We start from the raw sequence: 13,033 nt of genomic DNA, 5'->3' as shown, positions 1-13,033 counted from the left end.
GACAAATTAGCCAAGGCAGATTAGGTACCAACTTACTATATATAATCATTGATTCAGACGAATGATTATACGAGTAGCTGCATTATTTCCTCAAAATAAAAAAAGTAGGTGCACTGTTGTGAACCAGAAATATCTGCACAAAAATGTGACATACAAGCTGGCTTAAATCAATGGCAATGGTGTTTAGTTGTAGAGGGTGACCAGTCGCAGTCCCCAAAGGCACAGCAACCTCTCGTTGAAGTCGAACGCCAGGGTGGTTTAACCACCCAAGTACACACATCAAATCTTGCCAACACAAAAGTTAAGGTCTCCCAGAGAAGCAGGAAGGCACTACCATTGACTGATGATTTTTAGATACATAGGAGTAGCCTTTTTAGAGGCAGTTGATTACATTTTTTCCAGGTTCTTTTTTTTTGGAAAACATATAATATGGTGATTCGCTCTGAATTGGTCCAGTATAGCTTCGAATGTAGTTTTCTTTTTTAAAAAAAAAAGAAAAAAGAAAAGCGAGCTCCAAATGTGATTAAAATTTTAAAGTGGACCATTTAGTACGATAGAACCGTATGTTTCCACGACAAAAGGTATCCAATGAGTACACTCCTATTCGTTGCTGTACTTGATATGCAACACGATTTGTCTTAAGCACCATAATAGTGATGGACATTTTGGTTAGCAAAGCAAGTACCATTTACATTGCTTCAGGGATCAAGCTACCGTGCTTTACAAGCATTTGTACCATTACATTTACAATTTAATCCCATCTTTCCAACAAAAAAAATCCAACTTCAATAAAACAAAAAGTTTGCATGATTCTAATCAAGTTTACATATATGTGCAGATTATGTTTAACGAATACTCACAAGCAACACGGCGACCCCTTCCTCACCTAACCACACGGCATGGGTGACGAAACCAGCCAAAAAAAAAACAACAGAAAAAAAAAACAAAACAGAAAGGCAAAACAAACTGTACAATCGTGACATCAGGGAGAACAAAACAAAAGGCGTTTTAATCACACCCCTGCCTAGTGCCTTCCCAGAGTTAACACAGTCACCTAGAGCCCAGCTCAGACAAGAGGGAACGGAAAGCTTGCAATGAAATTGCTCATAATTTTTTCATAGCATAAGAGGCGAGAGAGAGAGAGAGAGGAGAAAACACAATGCCTTATCAGTGTTCTCTTCGGAATAAAGAAGAAAAATATGTTCCAGTATTAAGGAAAAAGGTTTCCCAGTATTAGCGTGTCAGTATCAACTCATCCCCCACTAGCAGGAGCCATGAGTGGAAGCTATCCATTGCCCACTAACCCCACAAACCCAATCACTCACTCATCATTGGACCCCATAAATAAACAAACAAACTGCAAAAGCATGGAGCAGAAAGAACTGCAGAAATTGGTGACATAGCTCGGAATATTAGGATAATAAAAAAGGGGAAAGGCTATCTCATTTTAGTATATTTCTTCTCCCCTCTTCCCTCTTCTTGTTCTTGGAGTTGGTGGTGTCCCCAGAGCTAAAAAGGCCCCGCCTTTTGGCTCGTTCCCAGACTCACCACCTGCTCCAAGAAAAGCTTCCTGGGAAGATGGCGCGCGCCGAGAAGGTTGCCGGCGATGGCTTCTCCGGCGGCGAAGGGCACGTGGAGGTGGAGGTCGGCCTGGGGGCGGACGTCAAGGGGGTGATTGAGTGCCGGATATGTCAGGAGGAGGGGGAAGAGAGCGCCATGGACTCACCCTGCGCTTGCACTGGCACGCTCAAGGTGAACGCTCTCCTCTGTTTCTCTCTCCCTCCCGCTCTCCCTCTGTGCAAGGTTCCTTGCCTGGATGTTGAGGAACTGGCGTTAAGTTTAGTGGTTGGTAAAAAATCGAAGTAGAAATATGATGATTGTTTGTTATATTCTTTATGGAGCTGGATAGATTTCAAGATGTAAGTTCTGCTCTGCTTGAATTTCTATTTACACTTTCTTCTGCCCTTCTGGTCATTACGTTTTTCTTTGGAGATTTCATTTTTGTTATGTTGATGTTATATATGCTCATCGTGCTCCTTTTTGTTGAATTGTCTCAGTATTTTTTTATTGTGGACATCTCTGATAGCTATAGGCTTGGCACTCTAGGAGCATCGAAGTTCTATTAAGTGATTGTTTTATCGCGTCAACTAAAGTTAAAACAGTGATGCCATGTTTCATCTGTTCATTTGATTGCAAAGTGCTCTGCCAGTGTTTGGTTTGTCTAAACAGTGTCCTCAGGATTCAATGAATTCTAAAAAGAGCGTTTTAGTTGTTGGAAACATTATCTTCTTTTCTCCACACATATACATTCATCCAATTTTTCAATCGCTAGATCATCATTATCCTAATGTACAGCTCCCCATTTTCAGTTGTTCAATAAGCTTTTTCCTCCTTGTTGTTGTACACGTGACTTAAGGAGTACCTGTTGGAGAAAATGCTGATAGTAATATGGTATGTTGACTTATTGTTGTTGGTTGTATGCAGTTCGCCCACAGGAAATGCATACAGAGATGGTGCAACAAGAAGGGGAACATTACATGTGAAATCTGCAACCAGGTGGGTGTTTCTGTTATTCTGTTAAAAGACCAACCTTTGCATTTTTATTTTCTTTTCTGTTTATGCTGTGTGGCGTGTCATTTCTAGATATGCTACTTTGACCTTTGCAGCCATTTCAGTCTATCCGGCTACTTGATTTTGGTAGGTGTTAGGTGTAGATCTAGTATGTTTAGGAGTGATCCAATTTCAGGGCAACTGCCCAGCAGAAGAAACGAGGAAAATAGGGGAAAATGTATATGTTTCTTATTTTGCTGTAATTGCTGAAGAAGTTTTCATATTTGTTTTTTATAATCTGCCTGCAGGTTTACTCACCAAATTATGTCCTCCCTCCACCCAAATGCTGTTCAGATGAAATGGACATGGATCTTAGGTACTCGTGGGATACAATTCTTTATCCTTTGATAAATTTGGACAAACCAATTAATTCAAAATAAAAAAATAATGTCAAAACCAGCTATTTCTGTGGGAGTGGCTTAGAATGTGATCCTACCATTTCATCTGCAGTTAAAGCAGATAGTTTTTTTTTAAAGATCAGTTAAAGCAGCGTAGCTGTTTTCCCTCAATTTTCTGGATATCACTGTATTTATTCTGAATGCATGGTCTTTATTTATTAACAGGCAAAACTGGGTTGGAAGAATCGATACTCATGATTCTCATTTTTTAGCCATTGCCATCGCAGAGCAGCAGCTGCTGCAAGCTGAATTTGAGGATTGTGTATCTGCAAATTCTAGTGGTGTCACATGCTGCCGAACCATTGCTTTAATTGTATGTCAAAGAAGCCCTTTCTTTGTAAACTTATTATTATTTGTGGTGGAAGGTGGAATCTAATATCGGCTTTACTGCAGTTGATGTTCCTTTTACTTGTGCGCCATGTAATTGTCATTGTGAGGGATATTAGCATGCTACAAGATGTAACAGTGCTGTTCAGTGTGAGTTCAACATGCCTACTTAATTATCGCATTTTGCTATTAATATGTCCGCTAACATGATGCGGTCAGCTTCTGTTGGAGTGTCATAATGCTGCATTATGCTATTATAATGCTCTGTTAAGATGATGTGATCTGTTTCCCTTGTAGTGTCATAATGCTGAAAACAAATTAATAGCATAATGCTGCTTTATACTAGAGATCAATTGCTGTGCAAAGGAATAGCAAATACTCCTGCTTGGCATTTTATTATGCATTTGTTGGAAGTCTGAGTCAGCTTGAAATGCACTTATAATTAACTGATTACAATCCGCTTCTGCATTTGTTTCTCAGTCCATACTGGGAATGAATTTTCGTTTTCCATGTACACTATTTATACAGAACACTAAATCTTTCATTTATTTCAGGCAACTCTTCAGTTTGCAGGATTCTTTCTTCCTTGTTATGTAATAGCACGTTCTTGTTATGCTTTGCAACATCGGAGACGAAGACAGGTATACTTCCTTTCCCACCGGTACATGTACAAGAGAAACTTATGGCCAGCCTATTCCAAATCTAGTAAAAGCTGCTGGGCTTGTGACTTGTGCTTTTATGGCTTAGGGTAGTGGGTATATGTACATTTGCATGTCTGAAATGTGAGCCATATTATATCATGCTAATGTAACCATCTCATATACTCCCTCTGTACAAAAATGTAGGTCGTTTTAGTTTTGTCCTAAGTCAAACTTCCTTGACTTTGACCAAATTTATAGAAAAATGCATTAACATACACAATACCTAGTAAATACAATATCAAGACATAGTTCATGATGGATTTAATGAAACAAATTTGATGTTGGATATGTTGGTGCATTATTCTATAAACTTGGTCAAAGTTCAATTTTTTGACTTGGGTCAAAACTAAAACGATTTATGTATCTGCCAAATACAAATAAGAGGAATCAGGAACCACGTTGTACTTATCGAGCTACCATCAGCATTGTTGCGTCAGTTAGATCTATTTGCATGAATAATTTTTTTCTCTCTGAGTTGTACCTGTAACCCTCACTCAAAACAGCCCTCTAATTTCCCTACTAGGATAGTATTGACTGCTGCTTAAATCCAGTGCTGCTGGGTCCAACCCCTCTGTTGTGCCACCACTGCTTTCTGCTGGATGTAAAGATGCATGTTACTGTTTATAAACATATATACAAGTCAATATTCAAAAAAGAAGACTGTCTAACCTGTTGTATTGGTTATCACAACAGGTGTAGGGACTTGTCTGAAACCTTGAAGAACATCAGACGTACCAACTGAAACACCATCTTGGTACCAGGCTACCAAGTACCCCGAAGAAAGATGGAAGCTTGCAAAAAAGTAACGCTTCCCGTTGCTTGGAGCATTTGGTTTCTCTCCTGAAAACGTAGGTGGTTTACTGGGTTAGGTCACGAAGTAGCGAGAACAGCCCTCGTGAATCTCAACTGTACATATGAGAACAAGACCTTTTTACAGCTGCACAAGATGTAACCTCACACATTCCTATTACAAATAAAAAGAACAGGCAATGAATCCTCAACCAGTTCAGACGAGTAGAATAGAAAACATAGAAGCGCTTCTCTTCTCTAGGCTTGTTCGCTTCAGCTTATAAGCCGGCTAAAAAGCTGAAACGGCTGATTTGTTGTGAGAGAAAAATACTGTTTGGTGGCTGATAAGCCGGCTGAATAAGCTGAAGCGAATAGGCCATACCGTTCACAGATTCATGATACTGACTCGCAATTTCCATGGTGCAGACAGTTACGATGTTATACGAGTCCATCGGTGAAAACAGTTCAGATTGGAAACAAAATACTGTTCAGATTGGAACAATAGATTTCATGTGCAGATTGTCCAGGAAGGGTACAGCTTTGTGCATGAGATATGTACGCCTTTGTATTACTAGAGAGGAAGAGGTCATGTGATCAAATGTGGAAATGCATATGACCAAAGCTTTTTTTTTTACATTCTTTTACCCTCTTTATTGAGTTAAAGCTCCGGGAAACAACCAGTACTACATCAACTAATTTTCATGAATCACAGTGCCAGCTACCTGACTGTAATAGGAACGGGATACAAGTATGCCAGAAATAACACTACAGAAGCTTCTTATACAAACATATTGAGTTGTACAGATGTCACACAGAATTTGATGCCCATCTCATATCAGCTGCAATTTTGCTTGCAAAGTACCAAACTCCATAGGGTTTAAACTCAGCTGTCTGACTTCACCAGCTTCACTTTCTCCTTGAGAAACTGTCGAATGTGCTCCCGCTTCCAGTTGTCGATCCTGCAAATTTCAGTTCGTCTTAGATTTCCAGCAAATGCACCAATGAACAAATGGGAACACTGTTTCAGTATTTCTACCATACATTATCTATGCTTGGTACACATAAAGAAAGATGCCAAATTATTCAGTACAACAGCAACATCCATCATCTATGAATGAATTGTGTGCCAGGAAAATGCAGGCTGCGTTAGCAATGACCTCAACATACTACCACAGCTCTATGAAGCACTAACAAAGCATTTTTTGTCCATAGAACTATATATTCAAATAGAAAGTGGCATGCAGGCACAAATGCATCCAGTATATCTTTGCCTATTGTATCTGCCATCAGATTATTGCATGAACTGTATGGCATGACTGCATGAGGAAGATAAGGAGAAGCAGACAACTTATAAGTGCCACTATGTAATGGATTAAGAATTTAAGACAGAACGATATGAAAATGGTCCAGTTAGACAGCTATTATAGCATATGTACGAGAAATCCAAGAATCTATATCACCTTTCCAGATAACTAGATACTGTCTTTAGTTAAGTGGAACTTGCCTTATGGTCTCCTTATGTTCGCCCTTGTCGTCAAGCATTATGAGCTTTGGTGGAGAACCATACGAATAACGGGCTTCCACATAAGGGAAGTCATCTTTATCCTCTTCAAGGAAGCCAACAACTTCTGGATAAAACACTAACTTTCTCATGCAGACCTCAATAATTGCACCGGAAAATGTGAGCTGCAATAGGCAATAGCAAACATCAGTCAGATACTACATCAGTGGAAATAAAGAACTAGTACTTATGGAACTTCTAACACTCGTGCTCATCCTAAAAAGAACATCTATGACATCTTGTTTACCAGCCATTCAAGACCTCTAACCTTCAAGTTGCCTCCCTCAATATGTCATGATTCTAACCTAAACTATATACCCCTTTTAGAAAATGGTACATAGCTAGCCATTCCTATAAGATCTAACCCGTTATTCACATAAATCAACTGTTAGAAATTAAGCACAAAGATAAACTATAAACACAATACAAAGACTAAGAAAGGCCAGCATAGAAGACTGCAGGTAAAACAGTCATCTTCCTTACAGAGTTACAGTGATTCATGGGAATTCATAGTTTATACCTTGCTGATTGAATCATCTGAATCCTCAGTGCAACATTTACGACAATCCTCCACCAGCTCTGCAGAGAAACAAAAATGCTGCTCAGATTGAAAACAATCAAACAATCACATGGCGTGATGCGTGTGAAAAAAGAAATCCACCCTTTGTTGATTTGCAAATACACAGTAACTTAATCCTCAACAGAACAATATATATCATCCCAGGAAGCAATGGACAAACCTGATAAAGTATAACCCTCCAAATAAAGGGTTGTGTTGGCGAAATGAAATTTCTTTCCAATGCAGCTAGTTTAAAAAAGAATTGAGATCAAACATTTGTAGATTTTGTAGAAAGTAAACTACGTTTCACTAGCATATGTGAGTAACACCAGTTCAGATGCTCATAGATATAGACCAATCAAAATAAATGATCCAAACATTGAGGGTCCATTTCCCAACACCAAACTGATCTAAAAATGCTGAGTTAAGGGCAACTCCAGTCTAATACTCCAATTAGAGCAGAAATGATTTCTTCCATTCATAAAGCCTCACATTAACCCCAGACACCAAATCGATGCACAGTTCAATAACCAGTGACAATCCTGATAAAGTAAACTTACCCTCAGATTCAATGAACAAATAATCATGTGGAAACCTCGCATGTACAATACTCTCAGTACACATCACAATATCTTCTCGTGCTTTCAGACTCCCAATTGAGTTGCCATTGGTCTAGAATCAAAGTCATATCTTACCCTTCTAATTCCTAATTAGGTTTCCCTGGATTAGTGCTCAACGGCAGCAGGCAACGCAGAGAGTATCCCGATCCAGATCACTGGAGCAGATTTCACGCTCCCAATATGCGAAACTGGGATAAATTCACATCCGAATAGCTCTTCCCTCCTACGCCTACCCGGTTCAGATCGGGAATCTCATAAGCCGCGCATGAAAAGCAGGCGCAGGTCAGAGGACGACACGGCCGTACCTTGGTCCTTGACGAACTCGGAGAGCGCGTTGCAGTCGGAGCAGAGGGCGAGGCCGGTGAATCCCAGGTCCTCGCACTGCCGCGCCCCGAGCCGCTCCCCGTGGCAGAAGCCGGAGAAGCAGACGAGCGCCACAGCGGCGGCGGCGTAGAGAGATCGACCCATACCTCCTCTCGTCCCCGCCTCGGTCGCCCCAGACCAACGTATGGCTTGGACTTTGGAGCTGCCGCAACCGCGAGCACCACCACCACCACCGCGACGAGTCGACGACGGCGACGACGACTAGCGGCTAAGCGGCAGGCCGGCACTGCGCTTCCCCCGCTATCTTTCCTATTTTCCGAAAGAGGCCCGCAGATTCTGTGACAAAAGCGGGCCGCCTATATGGGCCATTTCTGCAAGATGATGGAAAAGTGCGGCCGTTGTTCCAATCTGACTCGGCCCAATTCTTCGTTGCTTGCACAAAGTCCAGCCCAGTAATTACAGCTCCTGAAGTCTGCAACTCTGAACTCTGAAACCTCTGGAACCAAATGCATCTTCAGTGCTCTCCAAAATCTGCTTGTACATCAAATCAAAAAAAAAATCTGCTTGTACACAAATATGAGAAACCCGGTACTACCTTGACCCGTTCATTTCTTGTAGCTGAGCCATCTTCCCAGCGTAAATTCGCAATTACAGTTACAGTCCACGACCCACAAGAACCGGCAACGGCAGAGCAAAGCATGCCCTGTTCTGCAGCTGCAATGCCTGAGGCATATGCCATGTTACCATCTACATGGCTCTCGTTCGTCTTGCTGGGCTGGCATGTGAAGCGAAGGCCACGCCCTCGGCGGTCGGCGGTCGGCGCCATCCCTCCCGATTCCTGAGCTCCGAAAACCACCTGCTGGCAGGCAGCCGTGTGGGCGCCCGGGTTCTGAACGGCCGGGCAGGCCCACTGGTTTGAGGAACATGCGGGGTGACGGCTATAAAATACTGTGATCGCCGGTGGCTTTACGTACGCATGCGTATTAGTTTAGTTTAGTGTGTCGGCTAAAATGATGATGAGGTCAGGAAGGAAACAGCAGGGAATGAGCTTTCGGTTTCATGCGTCGGTGCATGCAGGCCAAGTCAGACTTGCCCATCCCATTCCCATCTCTGACGGAAGATCTAAAGCTCTCAAGATTCAATCAGCATCCCAGCTACTTTTTCAGCAGCCGCTAGTTGTTTAAAATCTTCTTCTCGTATCGTCAGGCAAATCGGCCCTGAAAATAACGTCACTCTCCCTGCCCAGTTCGTACAGTTTGATCCTTCCCGATGATAAATTTTATTCTCCAGGCCGTTGGATGGCAAATTAGAATCTGGCTCGCTCGTAGGATCAACAATTTGACAGTTCTGTGCAGGCTCGAGCTCGTAGCCGCCGCCACAGTACGTCAGAGTCAGGTAACTGACCTTTCATATGCAGATGCATGGTGGATGCAACGATACGGATGTAGCCCTCTAGTTTCCGAAAGTTGAAACTGAAACCTCGCTCACGCTTGGCAGAAAGCAGGAGCTGATGGAATCGAACCCGGTGGCTAGCTGCTGGCGACCAGACGTTGGAGGAGACCGGAATCGTATCCGTGGATGGACCATGGAAAAGCATTGATCGATCCGTGCCCAACTCGGCTCGCTTGGAAGTCCAGACCCGTGCTCTTTGGCGGTCAGCGTCATCGCCCACCGATGGATAAGTTCCTGCAGAAAAGCCGCAGCGCTTGGCCCATCACGGCATATTACAGAGGCGATTGGGATGGAGAAGACAGCATATCACAGCGTAACACTTCAGTTTCATAATTGGTAGCTCCTCAATATAGGGAGAGGATCTCCATCCTACTTCATATATAGAAACTGGGATTCACACACCATTTCTATTCTACGGCAAGGAATGGTTCCTTCCACCCAAACTGTTTTGAAAGCCCTAAATTTTAGCCGATCGAAGGAGGGCAGCCGTCAACAACTCCTGGTCGCCCCCTCGCGACGCTACCCCGCAAAGCCCAACACGCCTGCGGCTGCGCACCACCACCACACCACACCACACCACACCACCGTCTGGTGTTCTCCTCCCTTCCGCCTCCACCCCGAACCAGCCAGCCAAGCAACCAACCCTCCTCCTCCTCTATATAACACGCCGCCTCGCCACCTCACCAGAAAATTCCCCACACGCGCCCACCCATCTCCTCTCCTCTCCTCTCTCTTTCCACCCCCTGCGTCCGTGCGCTGCGTTGTTGGGGGGCAAACTGCCGGGGGCAATGGCGGGCGGGCGGGAGCTGGTGGTGAGTTTCGGGGAGATGCTGATAGACTTCGTGCCGACGGTGGCGGGGGTGTCGCTGGCGGAGGCGCCGGCCTTCCTCAAGGCCCCCGGCGGCGCGCCGGCCAACGTCGCCATCGCGGTCTCGCGCCTCGGCGGCGAGGCCGCCTTCGTCGGCAAGCTCGGGGACGACGAGTTCGGCCGCATGCTCGCGGCCATCCTCCGCGACAACGGCGTCGACGCCGGCGGCGTCGTCTTCGACGCGGGCGCGCGCACCGCGCTCGCCTTCGTCACCCTGCGCGCCGACGGGGAGCGCGAGTTCATGTTCTACCGCAACCCCAGCGCCGACATGCTCCTCACCGCCGACGAGCTCAACGTCGAGCTCATCAAGAGGGTGAGTTGGCCTGGCTCCCTGGTGATCCCGTACCTTCGCGCTCCGTGATCTGCGGACGATCCCATCGAGTGTGGTAGAATCTGTCCGCCCATTCCTTGATTTTCGATCCTTGGATCTGGGACGCGGCCGCTAGGTTTCTTGCGCTGGTTTCGCGTGCGGCTTAGGTTGCGGCTCCTGTAATTTTTCTTGGGCGTGTTCTTGTTTATCACGTTAAAGGTAACCCTTTTTCCCGTCGTCTAATTCGGGCGCTTTGGTGTTGAATCTTCCCGTGGAATCCAAAGATTCCTGGGCGAAAGTGGGCGCCCTCGTTGCTGGTTTTGGTCGGATCTTGTTGTGCGTTCTAGTTGGCGGATTGTTCTTTTCTGGATCTGGTCATGTGGCTTCTGTGATTCATCCTAAAAATTGGGGGAGACAAATAAGTAATCCAAAGGAGAGCCGTTATGAAACTAGTCAAACCCGTAGTTCTTGGATCCATCGGCATGAGCTGGCCTTAGAAATCATTAGCCTTGCCGTGTATTAATGTATTCTACTTGGAATTTTGTTTCTTTCTAGTGGGTCAATAATTGTGGGCATTGCAACTGATGTCACGAACTTCAGCTTTTGCCCGTATTCATTGTACCGATTGTGTGCTTCGTGTGATCGTTCTAAGACATAAATGCAGAACTGTACGTTGCCAGACAGCTTGTTTCATCAGTCAATTTGTTAGATAGAATTCCTTTTTTTTTGTCCCAGATTGAATTAAATCGAGAATTATCATTTATCAGGCGCTTTTAGATGGTTCGATTCATTCATGCTTATTTCAAATATGGTCGAAAATGTGCACCTTTCGTAAAACTACTGGAAAATATCTGCACTCATGCTATCTCCCAGAATCCAACACTTTTAACTTGCAAACAAACTTGCATCATCAGTGTCCATTCCTCACCCCTGTTCTGATAAATTCTCATAAGTGTAATGTATTCAGGCTGCAGTCTTTCACTACGGATCAATAAGCTTGATTGCTGAGCCTTGCCGGTCAGCACATCTCCGTGCCATGGAGATTGCCAAAGAGGCCGGTGCACTGCTCTCTTATGACCCGAACCTGAGGGAGGCATTGTGGCCATCCCGTGAGGAGGCCCGCACCAAGATCTTGAGTATCTGGGATCAGGCAGACATTGTCAAGGTCAGTGAGGTTGAGCTTGAGTTCTTGACTGGCATCGACTCAGTGGAGGATGATGTTGTCATGAAGCTGTGGCGGCCTACCATGAAGCTGCTCCTGGTGACTCTTGGAGATCAAGGGTGCAAATACTATACCAGGGTATGCTTTATACCTTTGTACCCAATGAAAATGGTTACTTATGCTGAATAATATTCATGGACTGCTTATATCGAACTTCACTAGGTCCTGTCTTTCAAATGCAAAGTATACACTTTTAGTATATAACTTGCACATTGTAATTTGAGGACTTATTCTGCAGCTGAGACTCACAGGTTTGCTATACTTGATTGCAGGATTTCCATGGAGCTGTCCCTTCCTTCAAAGTACAACAAGTTGATACAACAGGCGCGGGTGATGCGTTCGTTGGTGCTCTGCTCCGAAAGATTGTCCAAGATCCATCCTCGCTACAAGTAAGTTGCCTGAAATGTGTTTGTTGATCCGAAAGATCGTTGGTTCTACATGTCAAGTTGGTCATTCAGTTTTCAGTTCCATGTCACTGAAATTTAATGTCTGTTGATTGTACAGGATCAGAAGAAGCTTGTGGAGGCGATTAAATTTGCCAATGCATGTGGCGCAATCACCGCCACGAAGAAAGGGGCAATCCCGTCGCTGCCCACTGCAACTGAGGTCTTGCAGCTAATGGAGAAGGCATAGATCACCCTATTTTCTATGGTTTTCACTAGCTTCGACTTCTGCAAATTGTATTGTATGCTGATCTGGATCAGAAGAAGCGGGTGCTCCATGACACCAGCCCTTTTTGTTTGCCCTACTTCCCTTCGTGAAAGGGTGTTTTGCACGAAAGGGTGTTTTGTTTTTAGAACTCTACTTGCAATAAGCAGAGCCTTTTATATCACAGTGCATTTGATACGGTCAAATAATCAATCCGTAATTGTAGCATATTTTTTAAATTTTTTTTGCTGAATTCTTGTTCCAGTGGTGTATGAAAATTGCTTTTTGGGATTCCATTTGAATTGTGATATCTGCTCCTGATAAGATAATGGTATTCAGAGCCTTTAATTTAAATAGATAGTTGAGACAGAGTGGCAATCTGGCATCTGCCATCTGCCAAATGATTGTTATTAGGCAACTGGTTTCATTGATCAGCTTTGTTTGTAGGAGATCTGTACAACTATGCTGGTGTTTGGTTTGGGGTTCAGATAAATTAATCGCAACATGTGATCAACTGAATGGCTGAGTTCTTCCGTTGGTGCTTAACTGTGTTGTTGCATGACCTGTCATCTGTGGAATATACCCTGCATTTGCATGGCTGTCCCATATGGTTGCTGTTCCGCTGTTTGCTCAAGGAGTCGAGG

The 13,033-nt window shown here is 44.0% G+C and overlaps 3 protein-coding genes across 4 annotated transcripts; 2 read left to right on the top strand and 1 right to left on the bottom strand.

The window, feature by feature from the left end:
- Positions 1-1,374: 1,374 nt before the first annotated feature.
- On the top strand, positions 1,375-5,614 carry LOC101759355. Of its 2 annotated transcripts, XR_002677837.1 has the most exons (8): positions 1,375-1,752; positions 2,485-2,556; positions 2,859-2,926; positions 3,174-3,321; positions 3,402-3,485; positions 3,890-3,976; positions 4,730-4,838; positions 5,252-5,614. XR_002677837.1 is itself a non-coding variant. In XM_004970826.3 (7 exons), exons 1-7 carry the CDS (start codon positions 1,579-1,581, stop codon positions 4,733-4,735), a joined length of 639 nt encoding a protein of 212 aa, XP_004970883.1. In that variant the 5' UTR covers positions 1,375-1,578; the 3' UTR covers positions 4,736-5,040. The 2 variants fall into 2 exon arrangements, 1 of the variants encoding a protein (XP_004970883.1); XM_004970826.3 differs by lacking the exon at positions 5,252-5,614 and having other exon boundaries at positions 4,730-5,040.
- LOC101758956 (selenoprotein F) lies at positions 5,439-8,185 on the bottom strand. The gene is made up of 4 exons (XM_004970824.3): positions 7,871-8,185; positions 6,907-6,965; positions 6,330-6,511; positions 5,439-5,784 (listed from the first exon to the last, which is right to left on the bottom strand). The coding sequence occupies exons 1-4, from the start codon at positions 8,031-8,033 to the stop codon at positions 5,709-5,711; spliced, it is 480 nt and encodes a 159-aa protein (XP_004970881.1). The 5' UTR covers positions 8,034-8,185; the 3' UTR covers positions 5,439-5,708.
- A 1,723-nt stretch (positions 8,186-9,908) lies between these two features.
- On the top strand, positions 9,909-12,718 carry LOC101758553 (fructokinase-1). Its single transcript, XM_004970823.4, has 4 exons — positions 9,909-10,522; positions 11,487-11,819; positions 12,014-12,130; positions 12,246-12,718. Exons 1-4 carry the CDS (start codon positions 10,130-10,132, stop codon positions 12,372-12,374), a joined length of 972 nt encoding a protein of 323 aa, XP_004970880.1. The 5' UTR covers positions 9,909-10,129; the 3' UTR covers positions 12,375-12,718.
- The last annotated feature ends 315 nt before the right edge of the window (positions 12,719-13,033 follow it).

The sequence above is a fragment of the Setaria italica genome, chromosome V, assembly GCF_000263155.2.
Source record: "Setaria italica strain Yugu1 chromosome V, Setaria_italica_v2.0, whole genome shotgun sequence".
In the NCBI taxonomy this organism is placed as follows: Eukaryota; Viridiplantae; Streptophyta; class Magnoliopsida; order Poales; family Poaceae; genus Setaria; species Setaria italica.
The sequence above is the reverse complement of the archived record's forward strand: the minus strand, read 5'-3'. Positions and strand labels throughout refer to the sequence as shown.